The 16,153-nt window shown below is 41.4% G+C and overlaps 1 protein-coding gene across 2 annotated transcripts in view; it reads left to right on the forward strand.

Annotated features, from left to right (window-relative positions):
• foxp4 (forkhead box P4) overlaps positions 1-16,153 on the forward strand; it is a 189,302-nt gene that overhangs the window by 164,671 nt on the left and 8,478 nt on the right. For both annotated transcript variants that reach the window (XM_033966672.2, XM_055222185.1), the window contains exons 10-14: positions 3,892-3,979; positions 6,589-6,672; positions 10,706-10,925; positions 11,136-11,212; positions 11,299-11,400. In XM_033966672.2, coding sequence (XP_033822563.1) covers positions 3,892-3,979; positions 6,589-6,672; positions 10,706-10,925; positions 11,136-11,212; positions 11,299-11,400 — 571 coding nt within the window. The remainder of the gene's footprint in view (positions 1-3,891; positions 3,980-6,588; positions 6,673-10,705; positions 10,926-11,135; positions 11,213-11,298; positions 11,401-16,153) is intronic.

Genomic DNA, 16,153 nt, shown 5'->3' on the forward strand with positions numbered 1-16,153 from the left:
CCTGAAGTTGTGTTTTGTTTCATTCACACATGTGTATTATTAGTCTGTAACATTTCCAAAGCTCAAAATGCTCCGTTCCACCTTGTGATGTCATGAATTTTAGTTTTCAAGTCAACATCTACCTATTAGCTTTAGTTCAGAATAAACTGTCAGTAATTCCAGGTCTGAAATGATCCAAATGATTCTAGTGAAGGTGTATGGAGTTTAAAAACACAGCGGTGCACTTCCTGTTTTACCACTTGATGACATCACAAGGTGGAACAAGGGGTGTTTTCAGTTTGAGAGAAAACCCGGCTTAAATATGCAATTAAATGTGCGTTAAACATGTGTGAATGATACAAAACACAACTCCAGGTCTGTCTGTGATGAGAAAACAAGCACTGTACACTTTATTAATACAGTGAAAGCCAATGAGAGGACCCTGACTCTCTTTTTCATTGTTCAAAATGCAATACAAACAAAAAAAAACAATTAAAAAACACATTAAAAACACGTGCAGGTGTGTGTGTCAGAACTGCACTACTGTCTATGGACTCATTGTACCAAGTCCTCCACCCAGCCTAATACACCAGATATTATTTTTCCTCTTATCCAGTGTATACTTGTGATGTCTTAGCCTTGACATTCCTCCTTCCCCTCCTCTTCCTCCTCCTCCTCCTCCTCCTCTTTTCTGACTCCCCCCCGGTACAGTCTAATGACCTGCTCCGCAAAGCCCCCGCGCACACAGAGCCCTCCGCCGCTCCAACAGTGGCCCTATTAATAAGGCTGCGGTGATGAAACGCGCTAACACTTGTGTACAGTGAGATCGGACAGGCACATCAAAGAGAGGGAGAGAGGGAGGAGAGACGGAGGAGAGGAGGGGGGGAGGAGGGGCGGCTGGGAAAAAGTTAGAGAGGAAAGCAGTTGTTTGGTGTGGGGTTTCATATCGCCGCGGGGCAGAGGAGAAAGAGAGGGAGGGAGGGACGGAGGGGGTGAAAGAGAGAGAGAGAGAGAGGAGGGGTGTGTGCAGAGGAAGGGGTGAGAGACAGGGAGGGAGGGTAGGGGTGAAATAGAGAGAGGGAGAGAGGAGGGGTCTGTGCAGTGGAAGGGGTGGGAGAGAGGGAGGAGGGAAGGGGTGAGACAGAGAGAGAGAGAAGAGAGAAAGGAGAGGGGGTGAGAGAGAGGAAGAGGGGGAGAGAGATCTAGGGGAGGAGAAGGGTATATGGAGGAGGGGAGCAGAAGAGAAAGAAGGACAGAGGGAGGGAGGGAAAGAGTGAGAGAGAGAGAGGGGGTGTGTCCAGAGGAGGAGGTGGGAAAGAGGGGAGACTGAAAATAGGAAGATGAGAGAGAAAGAGGTGACGAGGGATGGAGGAGGAAGAGAGAAAGAGGAGGGACATATGGAAGAGGGGAGCAGAAGAGGGAGAGAGGGAGGGGGTGAGAGAGAAAGGGGCGATGGGGTATATACAAAGAAGGGCGTAGGGGAGAGTGGGAGAGAGAAAATGGGAAGAGGAGAAAATGGGGAGAGAAAGAAAGAAACAGAAGTGAGGGGGGAGAGTCAGAGGAAAGATGCAAGGAGAGAGACAGACAGAGAGATAGAAACAGAGAGGAGGAGAGGGAGGTAGAATAGGTAGAATGAAGGGGAGAAAAGTGACAGAGTGGAGGAGGTAGAGAGAAAGATGGAGTGATTAAGAGAAGGAGCTGAGAGAATGAAAGCAAGATAGAGAGAGAGGACGAAGAAATGCAGGTGGTGGAGAGACAGGAAAGACAGAGAGACTGAGGGAGAGAAGCGAGTGAACTAGAGAAGAGGGCAAAAACAGGCGAGAGGGGAGGGGAGAGAAAGGGAAAGAGGAGGAGAGGATAAGAGAGAAGAGTGAGAATGTAGGGGCGAGAGACAAGGGGAGATGGAGAGAGAGATCAAAACTATGGTACAAAACAGACTTTGACTTCACTTGTTCTTTCAGAGCAGCTTTGAGACACTGAGGATCTGGAAATGAAACAAACAGACTGTGGTCACGCCCGTGTGAAGAGACGTCCTCACAACGTGCCACAATAACACCTCCCTCACTCTCTCTTTATATCACTTTATCACTCTCTCTCTCTTTCTTTCTCTCTCTCCACCTCTCTCTTACTTGTTATATTTCTCTTTCTTTCTCTTTCCCTCCCTTTCTCTCATTCTGTCTTTCTTTCTTTCTCTCTCTGTCTGTTTCTCTATTTCGTTGCTTTCTCCCTTTCTTTCTAGCTATCTCTCTTTCTCTCTGTCATTCTGTCTCTCTTTCTCTGTCTCTCTTTCTAGCTTTCCCTCTCTAGTACTGTGTCTCTTTCTTTCTAGCTTTCACTCCTTCCCTCTCTCTATTTTTCCCTTTCCACTTGCCCTTGCCACTTTCTCTCTCATTCTCTCTTTCTCACATTCTGTATCTCTTTCTCTATCTCTTTATAGCTTTCTCTCTCGTTCTGTCTCTCTTTCTCCCTCTTTCTCTCTCTTGCTCTCTATGTTTTTCTCCCTCTCTTTCTAGCTTTCTCTCTTTCTCTGTCTCATTCTATCTCTTTCTTTTTCTCTCTCTCTTCCATTCTGTCTCTTTCTCTGCCTCTTTCCCTCTTTTTCTTTCTTCTCTCTCTCTCTCTCTTGTAATCGGTTCTAACCTGTTCCTAACCTGACTAAGACAGAGAGAAACAAGATAAAAAGAGAACGATAAAGGGAGGAAGTATAATTAGAGAGAGAGAGAGAGAGAGGGCAGGGAGCGACATAGAGAAGAGGAGGATAACGAAGCGAGAGACCCAGAGAAGAGGGGCAGACAGGAGTAAAGAGAAAGTTGGTTTATCCAAAGGGAGGAGAGCAGTTGTAGAGATCAGAAGGTCCTGTCCCTCCCACATTTAAGGAAGCACAGATCACTTCCCTTCACTCTCACTATCGCGCACCACCCAAACACCCAGCCCGCCTTAAAAACTCCAGCCCTGCAGATATCTCCACTGATAACAACAATGATCTCACTCCAGGTGCCGCCTTTAAGTCCGCGGCGCTGGCTAACTTCACGCACACACAACACAGCTGCGGCGTTAGCCCCCCTCAGACAAAACAAGGCCAAAGATTTATTTTTGTAATGACGAGGTTTCAAAGTGCGTGGGTGAGAGAGCGGGAGCCATGTGAGCCGGTTTAGACTGACGAGCTGAGACTAATCACACAAATGAACGGCTCACTCAGGTGCTCTGAACAACCGGCCAAAGAATATGGAGGGTAAAAACGAAAGAGAACAGGGCGACGGAAAGCCCCCTTAAGCCCCCTCTGAGGTTTAGAGGCCGAGGAGAAGTGGACGAAAACAATACGATTTAATTGAATCACTCGTTTATTTAAATACTCACCTTTGTACTGTTTATTATCTTGTGTGGAGTGATGGTGGGCTGCATGCTTTTGTCTTAAATCAGACTGAACCGTACCTGTTACTTAAGTAAAAGTACAGATACTGGAGAAAAAATACTTAAGTGAAAGTAAAAGCATCACATGAAAAAATCTGCTTAAGTAAAAGTGTTAAAATATCTGTTTAAAATGTACTTAAAGAGTAAAAAGTAGCAGTATTTTGTGTAGATTTTGAGATCCATCAAAGCTTTAAATGTAGTGATTTTGATACAGATTTGTGCGGAATTGTGTGTTGTTTTTATGTGCGTATTTTTGTTTGTTCAAAGTGTAAATGTGTTAAAATAAACACTCAGACTTTTCAGAAAATAATAAAAAATACTTTTACTTGTTTAAGAATGTAGTGGAGTAAAAGTAAAAAGGATCCATAAGTACAGTACAGATACCTAAAATTTCTACTTAGATACAATACTTTTAATAAATGTGAATAAGACATTTCAGTATGTCAGTTGTCTGAAGTAAAATAATCACTATTTAACTGTTTCGAATGTGTTTTATTTCAGACACTTGAACAACGAACACGCTCTGGACGACCGCAGCACCGCCCAGTGCAGAGTGCAGATGCAGGTGGTGCAGCAGCTCGAGATACAGGTGGGACAGGACTCATTTATTTAACACTCTCAGAGACCAACACAAATTAAACACTGTCCTTAAGTCAATGTAAACACTGTATCTGTCGACATATTTTCAGACACAATGGTTTAAACTGAATATTAACTTTTTACTATGCATTTTATTCATTGTAAATGTTGTATGTTTTACCTGTGTATTCAGGACTCACTTTATAATGAAATGGGTCTCAATGGGACTCCCTGATAAAAATTAATAAAATAATACAAATACATTAATAATAATAAAATATAATAATAATAATAATAATAATAATAATAATAATAATAATAATAATAATAATAATAATAATAATTTGTATTATTATTATTATTATTATTATTATTATTATTATTATTATTATTATTATTATATTTTATTCAAATACAGGTGTCAATCTACTGTTTATACACATTAATTTGATAGAACTTAAAGTGACACTAACTCTCTAGAGGCGTCCACCCTGCAGTTTTACAGAATTATACATTTGGAACATTTTCCATAGTGACAGATACACTTTATACCAGACTGATCAAGATTATAGCCAAAAGAACAACATTTCCATGGAAACCAGCAGGAGGCCCTTCTACAGGCCAAGTAAGAGTCGGGTTTGTTGAGATGCGAGCTCAGTAACAATAGACATAGGTTTTTCAGTACAACAAAAGCATTAAAAACATGCTTTGATTTGAATATTTTTACTATATTTATAAATTGTGCGTGTGTGCGTGTGGGGGTGTGTGCGTGTGTGTGTGTGTGTGTGTGTGTGTCCGTCTGCAGCAGGACATGAGTGCACAGAGAGCACTGGAGCCTGAAATGTAAAGGCCCAATTATAACTCAGATCTGGTCAAGACAAAACAGGAGCAGGAATAGACACGACTTATGCTTTATGTAGAATGGACTTTTTGAATACTCCAGATAGACCAGGACTAGACCAGGACTAAACCAGGACTAGACCAAGATTAAACTAGGACTAGATTAGGACTAAATCAGGACTAGATGAGGATTAGACAAGGAATAGACCAGAACTAGACCAGGACTAGACCAGGTCTACGTCAGGACTGTGTCAAGATGATCCAAAGCTCAGATTTTTAAATACATAAACAAGGATGATATGAGGGTTATTTGAAAGAACGTGGAGTCTTTACAGATTCATTTCTGTAAGTCTAAAACAACAACAATATTATTTGACCTTCCTGAAATCATGATTCACACTGACATAAAAATTTATTCTGAAAAACACCTTTGCAGGCCTCAGAGCACACTTGTATGTGTTTTGTTTATGCGGACGCGGCAGGGGCGGCACACGGGCGGCACGGGTGGCAGGGGCGGTGGAGGTGCTTTGACAGACAGGAGCAGTGTCAGGGGAGAAAGACGCTCGCCCTGATCGGATCTGACACGGCCGCTCCTCTGTCACTTCCTGTTCTCCGCGGATGGCTTCAGGCGCTAGGCTAAACGCTGTTTACGCTAACACCATCCACGCACTGAGCTAACACACTAACAGGCTAACACAATAACCCCAATACTGGACACACAAACACACACAGGCCAGGAACGCAAAGGGTTTCTGCACCAGGAGAGGCCATAGAGCTACATACAAAGATACCATTCAAATCACTTTAGGAGTTATTTAGTATTTGTTTTTGTTTTTTTCAAACAATGCACAGTTCAAATCTTTATTAATAAAACCAGGACTAAATAAGTACAAGACCAGGACTAAACCAGCACTAAACTAGGACGAGACCAGAAGTAGACCAGTACTAGACCAGGACTAAACTAGGGCTAGACCAGGATTAAACCAGGACTACACACTAATAACCTCGATACTGGACACACACACACACACACACCCCCACACACACACACACACACACACACACACACACCCCCACACACAGAGACAAGGAACACATAGAGTCTCTGCAGATTTTTATTTTATTTTTTAAACAAATGTACAAATCAAATCTTTATTAATAAAACTCATATATTTGGACACTTTACATTAACTCCACCTTTATCTTAAACAAATACTCCAGATTAATTCATGTTATTAAAAATGGGCTGGGGCGAGGGTTGACTTTAGGGTTCAGGGTTTTACTGACGCAGGCCTTGTTTCTGAGCCACAGCTGATGTTCTGAGCTCATGTTTAATAAATGATTTGTTCATTATGATTTAAGTCTTTGTTCATGCTTTATTAAGGCTAAATAATGTGTAGTTATTATGATTTTAATGCTATTGGGTTTTTTTTCTTTTTTTTGTTCATATTAAGGTGAAGTTAGGGCAGATAAAAAATGTTCTGTCTGAGCTGGATCGAGGCTGTTACGAAATTTTAATCTGTATTTTTTTAAAAGCGCTAACGATTTCTGTATTTTCTGAACGTTACACTGCTTAAATCTTGTCGTATTTTTATAGGATGCTCAATTTATAGATTGGTTTTGTTTCCTATTTGTACAGTTTGGGCAAAATGCAATTCAAAACTATAATACTACAGTGACAAATATATAAACATGTATCTTTATTATTGTGATGCTAACGTGTGTGTGTGTGTGTGTGTGTGTGTGTGTGTGTGTGTGTGTGTGTGTGTGTGTCTACAGCTGGCTAAAGAGAGCGAGCGGCTGCAGGCGATGATGGCTCACCTGCACATGAGGCCCTCGGAACCCAAGCCCTTCAGCCAACCCGTGAGTTCACTTTAACAACACTATTTTTATATTTTATTATTACGTAAAGGCTAAAAATCACCTCTTTTTAATTTAAATATTTACAAGCATTTTTTTTTCTTTGATTAAAATGGAGGTAGAATTATTAAATTATACATTAAATAAAATACAGGGAAAATGTGTCAACAGAAAAATATATGTAACGTTTTAAAATGATAATCAATATGACGTAAACAATTCCACATATGGTCCAGAAATGATGTGTGTAAAGTAAAGTGTAAGTGAAAGGTAAAAGTCTGAGGCTGTGTCCTGGGCCTGTTTACTTTCTGGGCACTTGCGCCCTCTATTGACCGTTTGTGGGTTTGTTGTTATTTACAAACAACCTGCAGCATTGAACAGTGAGGGTTTAGTGTAAATACATTTAGATACAGTGACTCACTCAGACTCATCACTAATCAGCTCATTTACATACAATCAGTTTGGGTTATTTGCAAGACCTAAAATCAACTAAATATGAACTAAATTATATCTATATGTTTATCTATCATAGCTTTACCTTCTATTACTACTACTACTATTACTACTACTACTACTACTATTACTACTACTACTACTATTATTACGCCCACTACCAGACTGTTACCCTGCATTTTTGCATTTTTGATCATACCTTACTTACATAACTTACTACAATGACTACTACTACTACTACTACTACTACTACTACTACTACTACTACTACTACTACTACTACTACTACTACTACTACTACAACTTTTACCCTTTTATCCCTGTTTTTTTTTTTTGTTTGTTTGTATTTTTTGTATTTTTATCTACCATACCTTACTTACTACTACAATGACTACTACTACTACTACTACTACTACTACTACTACTACTACTACTACTACTACTACTACTACTACTACTACTACCACAACAACTTTTACTTTTACTTTTTGTTTTTTGTTTTTTTGTATTTTTTGTATTTTGTATCCTTACTTACTACTGCTACTATTATTACTACTACCACAACTTTTACAATTTTATCCTGCATTTTTGTACTTTGTGTCATACCTTACTTACTACTATAACGAGTACTACTATTATTATTACTACTATTACTACTACTACTACTACTACTACTACTACTACTACTATAACTTTTGCCCTTTTACCTTGCATTTTTGTATGTTTTTTTTTTTTTTTGTACCTTATTTACTACTACTACTGCTACTACTACTACCACAACTTTACAATTTTACCCTGCATTTTTGGGTTTTTTTTATCATACCTTTTTTATCATACTACAATGACTACTACTACCATTACTACTACTACTTCTACTACTACTACTCCTACATCTATAGCACTACTCTACTGCTGCCCTAAATCATCATAAGCTGAATTTGATCATTTTCTTGTCATCTGGGCCCAAAGTGGGTTCTCATATTTTATCTGGAGTCACAAATCTCCCGTCACATCTTTGGGTGTGAGTGTGTGTGTGTATGTGTGTGTGTGTGTATGTGTGTGTAGGGGTGTGTCTGCATGTGTGTGCGCGTAGACTCCTGTTATTACTTATCTAATGAATATTTTATGATTCCGATTGACGAGGAGCCTTATTAAAATATGAAGATGTTGAAATTAATTGTCAATTAGAGGCCGAGTGTCTTAATTTGAGGGGATATGAATGAGTGTGTGTGTGAGTGTGTGTGTGCGTGTGTGGGTGAGTGTGTGTGTGTGTGTGAGTGTGTGAGTGTGTGTATGTGGGTGTGTGTGAGTGTGTGTGTATATGTGCAGATCGCATGGGGATCAGCTGTCATTAACACGCAATAGGAAATCGGGAAGAGGCGTGTCCTATGGCGGCTTTTGGGGTCAGGGATTGGACGAGGAGGGACGGAGGGGGCGGGGCTTGGTCAAATGGAAACAAAGCTTGGCCTCAATTAACGAGGTCGAACTGTTGCCGTGGAGACGTGTTAATGAAGTACCTGTTAAAGAGCCCCGCCCCCACCGCGTCCCGCACAGAGGGGGGTGAGGGGACTGCGGACATTTTTGGGTTTAATTAGCATTTAACCGTCACCACCTACTAAGCCTAATTTTGAATACAATGCTAGTACTAGAACTACTATTACTGCGTCTATTGTTACCACGGCCAATTATTCAGACTTCAGAAGGGCGGCCATTTTGAGGTTATATTTTAGTCCCATTCATGGGTTTCACCTTTTTCTTACCTTTATGTTATAAGCGACATTTTGAGGTATTTCTCCCATTCAAAAGATGTAATATTTTGTTTTAAGTTGCTAATTGCTATAGCAACGATCAAGTTATCATCATTCAGAAATCTGTCACTTTTGCTTCGTCTACTTCTTCATCCTCTGCATCCTCTGCATCCTCTGCATCCTCTGCATCCTCTGTATCCTCTGCATCCTCTGCATCCTCTGCATCCTCTGCATCCTCTGCATCCTCTGTATCCTCTGTATCCTCTGTATCCTCTGTATCCTCTGCATCCTCTGCATCCTCTGTATCCTCTGTATCCTTTAGTGTCCACTCTGCTCTATACACTCTGTAGACTCTGTAGACCAGACATGGGCAAACTACGGCCCTTTGGGTTTATTAATCCAGCCCGCCGAACGTGACTAAATCATATTATAATAGATACTTGTAAACCTTGTTCCATTTACCTTTTCAAAAGTTGTTGATCTTTTGGCACTTGATAAAACTGAATGTGAGTTTTTCTGCAGTGTTTATTTAACTGATATTTAATACATTAATTATGAATTTAATTAATGCATTTGGAAAACAATTTGTACAATGAGCCTTGCATATTGTCATAGGCCAAATCTCTAATATCATATATATGTGTGTCAAAAAGTTTGCCCACCCCTGGACTACACTCTGGTTTTGTCTAATTGGTCTGTAGTGACCACAGCATCACCACAGAGAGACAAAGGGAGAGAGGGAGAGACAGAGAAGAAGGATGGAGGGAAGGAGAAGAGGTAGGGAGAGAGGTTGAGAGGGAGAAGACGGAGCACAGAAAAGTGTACCCTACCCTAGGGAGAGAGAAGAGAAAGGAGAAGAGAAAGACAAACGAGAAGAGAGGGGCTGAGAGAGGGAGAGAAGCAAGAATGAAGGGAGAGATAGATAGAGAGAGAAGATAAGAGACATGAGAGAAGAGCGGGTGGCACGGAAAAAGAGATGGAGGGAGTGACGAGGGAGAGTTGTAGATAAACGGGAGGAGTGAAAGAACAAGAGGGAGACAATGAGAAAGAGGGATGTATGTATGGTGGCGGGAGAGACAGAGGGGAAAGTTGAGAGAGATGGACTATAGGTTAAGACTGAAGGAGATAGGGAGAGAAAGGTAGAAGGAGAGAGAGACTGCAGAGAGAGAAGAGAGTGTGTGTGTGTGTGTGTGTGTCCTTAATAAACCGCCGTCTGTGGTGTGTTTGGGTAAACTGGGGTTAATTGGCTCTGGGTCATGTGTATAAATAACTTTACAATGTGTGTTATAGTCCACGCGGATCCTGTTGAAAATACCACGTACATGAGTATACACAGAGTACACAGAGAGTACACACAGAGTACACAGAGACAGGGACAGAAGCAGAGGTCCCCCCGGTGTCATTACTACACTGCTGTTCAGATCAGAGCAGTAATAACACAATAATAATGAACATTTTAAACACACGGAAACTATGACCTTTTGAACATCGGCGTTTATCATTGCTTCACACTTGTGTACAACGATGGGATTTTTGAATCAGTTATGGCTTTTATATACTGTGTTTTTTTGTCTGAACATAGAAAATACACACAAGTATTCAAATATTGCAGCGTTGCACAATATGGCATTAAACGTACAGTATCTATCGTATATTTATTCCGTTAACCCTTGTAAACATGCATTATTAGTTTGAGCGGAATCGCCTCTCCACAGATCTGACCTGGTGGTGTCGCCTGCTTGTCTCCATGGAGATAGATACGTTTAATACCGTACTATGGATTATTCCTGGCAAAGTAATAAAATGTCCACTGTGTATCCCTGTATGTTTTCCAGTTGAACCTAGCCTCCAGTGCTGCCCTCCTGAAGCGGGACAGTGACATGTATCCCGAGGGTCTGCCCCACCCGCCCACCTCGGCCGCGGCGCCCATCACCCCCCTGCGCTCGGGACCCTCCGTCATCAGCTCCTCAGGCCTGCACCCACACGCCCACTCTCACGGGGTGGGGCCCATACGCAGACGCAACTCAGACAAGTACTGCACGCCCATAGCTTCAGGTAAGGCTAACGAGGCTAACAAGGACTGAGCTAATGCTGCTGAGCTAATCCCCATAGACTGCATGTGTAAATGGACATAGCTAACCTGCTAGCCGACGCGTTATGGGCGCGCTTCTGGCTCCAGGAGACAGGATAACCACTCTGCCACAGCAACACAAGCAGAACATGCAAATATAAACAATATCTTTTTTTTTTCTGTACTTTTTCCAGAGCTGGCTCAGAACTGCGAGTTCTACAAAAACGCTGATGTCCGGCCCCCGTTCACCTACGCCTCCCTCATACGCCATGTAAGCACTCACCGAAATCCAAATATGTTTTTTTTTTTATCTCTTTATTATTTTATTGCTCAAATAAATCAAACATGTTTCTTCAGGCGATCCTGGAGTCTCCGGACCGACAGCTGACTCTGAATGAAATCTACAATTGGTTCACGAGAAAATTTGCCTACTTCAGGAGAAACACAGCCACGTGGAAGGTGAGATTATGTTATAACTTTAATATTCATACTTAAAATACCCCTATTTTACACTTTTTATTGTCCGTAAAACATTAAGGAAAAAGGTTCGAATGGGATTTGTAATTAAAACACAATGATCAGTAATTGGCTGAACAGATATAATAGCAGTTCTAGTGGTAGTAGTAGTAGTAGTAGTAGTAGTGATAATGATTTTGGGAAAAAGATCAGACTGAACAGAATAGTACTTTTTAAAAACATGTAATGAAATGCAAACAGAACATTTTCAAAGTACACGTTGTAATCAGAGAGCGTTTGAGAAAAAACTGAAATCTGAACCGATGAACTGCAATGTAAGAATCCCAGGCATTTCAGAACATGTTTGTAGAAGTCTAAACTACAGGTACAAGAGTTTTCTAAGAAAAGACGGGATATTTCATACTTTGTAGAGGACAGTCTTAACTGTGTGGCTCTAGTAGTAGCAACTGTCAAGTAGTAGTAGCAGTAGAAGCAGTATGAGTAACAGTGGTGGAACTTAAATACAACTTTTAGTACAAATTATGTGGATATTTTCTACTTTTACTTCTCTACATTTGAGAGCAGTATCTGTACTTTCTACTCCACTACATTTTTAACTGGCCTGGAAAGTAAAAGTATTTTTTATTATTGTCTGAGACTTGCTGAAAAGTCTGAGGGGTTTATTTCAACAGGTTCATAGTTTGAAATATACAAAAATATACAAAGAAAAACAACTGTAAAAAACATAATGTAATTGTTTCTGTTGAACAAAATATGGCCAAATCTGTATCAAAATCACTACATTTCAAGCTTTATAAGGCCTCAAAATATGAACGAAATACTTTTACTTTTTACTCTTTAAGTACATTTTTAAACAGGTAGTTGAATACTTCTACTTGAGTATTTTTTTGCCCCAATATCTTTTACCTAAGTAACAAAACTGCGTACTTCTTCCACCACAGATGAGCAGTAATATTGTAATGAATACCTTGAGAACAGCTCTGCTTATACAAATACATCGCCGTTTTGGAATATAAGATCATTTTTCATTCCTGGGGTTTATCTAACACATTTCGTGATCCAAACGTCTCCAGATTGAAGTCTTGAGTTGTGTAGACGTGAGTGAGAGTGTTGTGAATCTGCGGTGGGTCCTAAATGGTCCCTCTCATTGGGACATAGACGTGTGTGTAATATGGAATACACAGTTCGATGATTGTATTTTTGTGGTCTGAGGCGAAGGCCCCGAAACAACATGAGTCAAACCCGACCGCAACCACTCTCCCACGGCTTACACACAGACCTCAGGCACACTGCGGGCTGTGGAGGAGCTGCGAGTGTGTGTGTGTGTGTGTGCGTTTGACACGGCGTACAGTTTGGATTGTGTTATTGACGACACGTTTAAAGGAGTCGTATTAAACAAAATGAGCTTTTATGATGTTCTACTGGTGTTCAGTCATCGTCAGCTTACTCAGTTGTGTTTCGATCGTAGACTGTTTATTTAAATGGACATAGCTAACCTGCTAGCTGTCGCGCTCCAAACAGGCAGTGAGCATCGACTCTGGTTCCAGTTCACTTTCTATTGAAAAACCGTCGCCCCTCTCTGCGTAACTACTGCTGTCAGACTCGTCATTTTGGTCTTAAAATGTTCGGATTAACCCGCTCTACATGATCCTGCTGTTTTTATTTCGCTATTGTGTCCGTAAAATCAAGATATGAACATTAACAGCAGACAAATCGAGCGTCTTCTTTCCCCCCAGTCGCTCCTGCTAGTGTTAGTAACAAGTTTGATTGACAGTGTTTTCTGCTAAGCCAGCGATGCAGACGGGAAGGAGCGTTACCTTCAACAGCCTCGCTCTGGATTGGCTCTTTGGTTGCTATGATACTCGTGATCGGAATTTCTAAATATGAAACACAGCTCAGGTGTGATTTTAACTTCTCCAGTTCATAATAAATATACAAAGAGCAAACAGTGAAACAAACATGAAGCAGTTTTTAATCTTATGTTGCATTTTTACTTTATGATTTAAATTATTAAATTAAATTATTCCAAGTATTCAGAATTATTATTATTATTATTATTATTATTATTATTATTATTATTATTATTATTATTATTATTATTATTATATTATTATTATTATCATTATATTATTAGTATAAGTATTCAGAAAACAGAACTCTCTTATTCAGTATTCTGTAACTAAATACATTTTCATTTTCAAGTCATCGCTATTATTATAAGGTGATTAACAGCGCATAAAAGATAAACATTTCACATTCTCAATTAATACAAAAATATAGACGAAATGAAAAATATAATGTAGTTCCAAAAATGAACTTTTTTCAAATCCGTTTCAGCGCTAAAGCTTCAGCCACATTACGTTCTATCTCCGTCAGTATTGCACACATCTGGCCTGATAATTGGTTCTGTAGGTGCTGACCCAATTCCTCCAAACCGCGCGCTAATTTCCGCTCCTCCTGAGAAACCAGGAGCCGAGGATGCAAGGAAAGGAGACAAGGAGACGGGGAAATAGGTGACGGACGAGGACCTTGGCACTTTTTCCTCTCCTCTAATAGCCAAAGCTGAACTTGGGGAACCGCTTAGGCAGGTTAAGAGATGTGCCCGTTTCAAATATCTCTCCTTCTCATCGGACTTTTATGAATTTTAAGTATTAATGTTGCACGCGCGTGTTCTCCTGGCCCCTGGACCCTTAAAGATAGCCTCATGTATTTATATGGGGGGCCGCGCCGAGTTAAACAGGGCCAAAGATATGTGCCGTCCTTTAATAAGTCATTATATTTCATGAGAGGTGCAGAGTGTCACGAGCCAGAAGTCACTGATCAGACAGAACGGAGGGAGAGAGAGAAGGAGGGATGATAAAAGAGGAGAGGAGGAGGAAGACGGTTTGGAGACAACTGGGTGCGGCGTAATGAGAAGAATAATGTACATATGAATTTTAAAATGGTGCGTATAAGATATAGGGGTATAGTGTAGTTTAAGAGCTCTTATGTGAGCAGTTTTCAACGAATGGGAATAATAATAATTTAAAAATATATACAAAAAAATAAAGTAAAAAAAAAAATTAGAGGTAAAGAAGGTATGGCCACAAATAATCAAGACCAAAGACTAAACTAAGATCTACTTAATCAGGACTACATTAAGACTACATCAGGTCTAAACCAGTGTCCCAGGTGCGTGAGAGTAAAAAGGCCCCCTCGTCCCAGTTTAAAGACACTGTTGGCTGTAAAAAATTTCCACTTAACAAGATTTTCTAAGTAGATTGTGAGGAGTTTTAGTGGTTCACCTCTGAGTTAGCCTAACACCTGCAGCACTGGATTTCAGACAGAGATTAGCACAGTTATTGAGTAGCAGGAGCAGTTGCATGATATTATCTCTCTACACGTGGTTATTACAAATGTTATTAATATGTATTTTTCTCTTACGAAACAAGACATAAATTGTGAATGGTGAGATTGTCAACTTTTGGTCTAAAATGTTTTTGTTCGTAAGAAAAACCTGAGAAAAAAACCCCTTCCTAGTCCTTTCTGCCCCCTCATCATATTGTGTGGATGTCAGTGTGTTGTGCCTCTGCGTAAATGCCCCGCTAATATTTTAACCATCAGAATTAGCGTTTGATCACGAAAATGCAAATCACCTCCCTCCCTCTCTCCCTCCTGTCTTCTCTCTCTCTTTTTGTCTCTTTCTTTCTCCTGTCTTTTCTTGCTCCATCTCTCTCTGTCCCCTTCCTCATCATCTCCCCCCCCTTTCTCTCGCTCTGCCTCCTTCTTCTTTCTCTCTCTCTCTCTCTGCTGTCCTCTCTCCCTGTCTCTCTCTCTCGCTCTCTCTCCTGCTTTCTCTCCCTTCCTCTCTCCCCCCCCCATTCCTCATCATCTTCCTCCCCCTTCTCTTGCTCTACTGCCTCTCTCTCTTTCTCTTTCTCTACTGTTTTCTGCCCCCTCCCTCTCTCTCTCCTGTCTTCTCTCCATTTCTCGCTCTCTGCCTCCTCTCTCTTTCTCTCTCTGCTGTCTTACTCCTCCCTCGCTCATTTTCTCTCACTTCTTCTCTCTCCCACTCCCTCTCTCTCCTGTCTTCTCACTCTTTCTCTTTCTCTCTGTCTCTCCCTCCTCTCTCTTTCTCCCCTGCACTCCCCTCTTCTCCTTTCTCTCTTCTGTCTTCACTCCCTCTCCCCTCTCTCTCTCTGCTGTCTTCTTCTGTCTCTCTCCCCCCACACGCTCCCCCTTCCTCATCATCTTCCTCTCCTTTCTCTCTCTCTCTCGCTCTCCTGTCTTCACTCCCTTTCTCCCCCTCTCTCTCTGCTGTCTTCCTCTCTCTGTCTCTCTCCTCTCTCCCCCCCCATGCTCCCCCCTTCCTCATCATCTTCCTCTCCATTCTCTCTCTCCTGTCTTCACTCCCTTTCTCTCCCCCTCTCTCTCTGTCTCTCTCCTCTCTCTCCCCCCTGCGCTCCCCCCCTTCCTCATCATCTTCCTCTCCATTCTCTCTCTCCTGTCTTCACTCCCTTTCTCTCCCCCTCTCTCTCTGTCTCTCTCCTCTCTCTGTCTCTCTCCTCTCTCTCCCCCCCCCCCCCACGCTCCCCCCTTCCTCATCATCTTCCTCTCCATTCTCTCTCTCTCTCCTGTCTTCACTCCCTCTCTCTCTGCTGTCTTCCTCTCTCTGTCCCCCCCCCCCCCCCCCCCCCCCGCGCGCTCCCCCCTTCCTCATCATCTTCACCATCATGGCGGTGCGTCCGTGTGCGTG

This window comes from Periophthalmus magnuspinnatus, chromosome 5 (assembly GCF_009829125.3).
Source record: "Periophthalmus magnuspinnatus isolate fPerMag1 chromosome 5, fPerMag1.2.pri, whole genome shotgun sequence".
In the NCBI taxonomy this organism is placed as follows: Eukaryota; Metazoa; Chordata; class Actinopteri; order Gobiiformes; family Gobiidae; genus Periophthalmus; species Periophthalmus magnuspinnatus.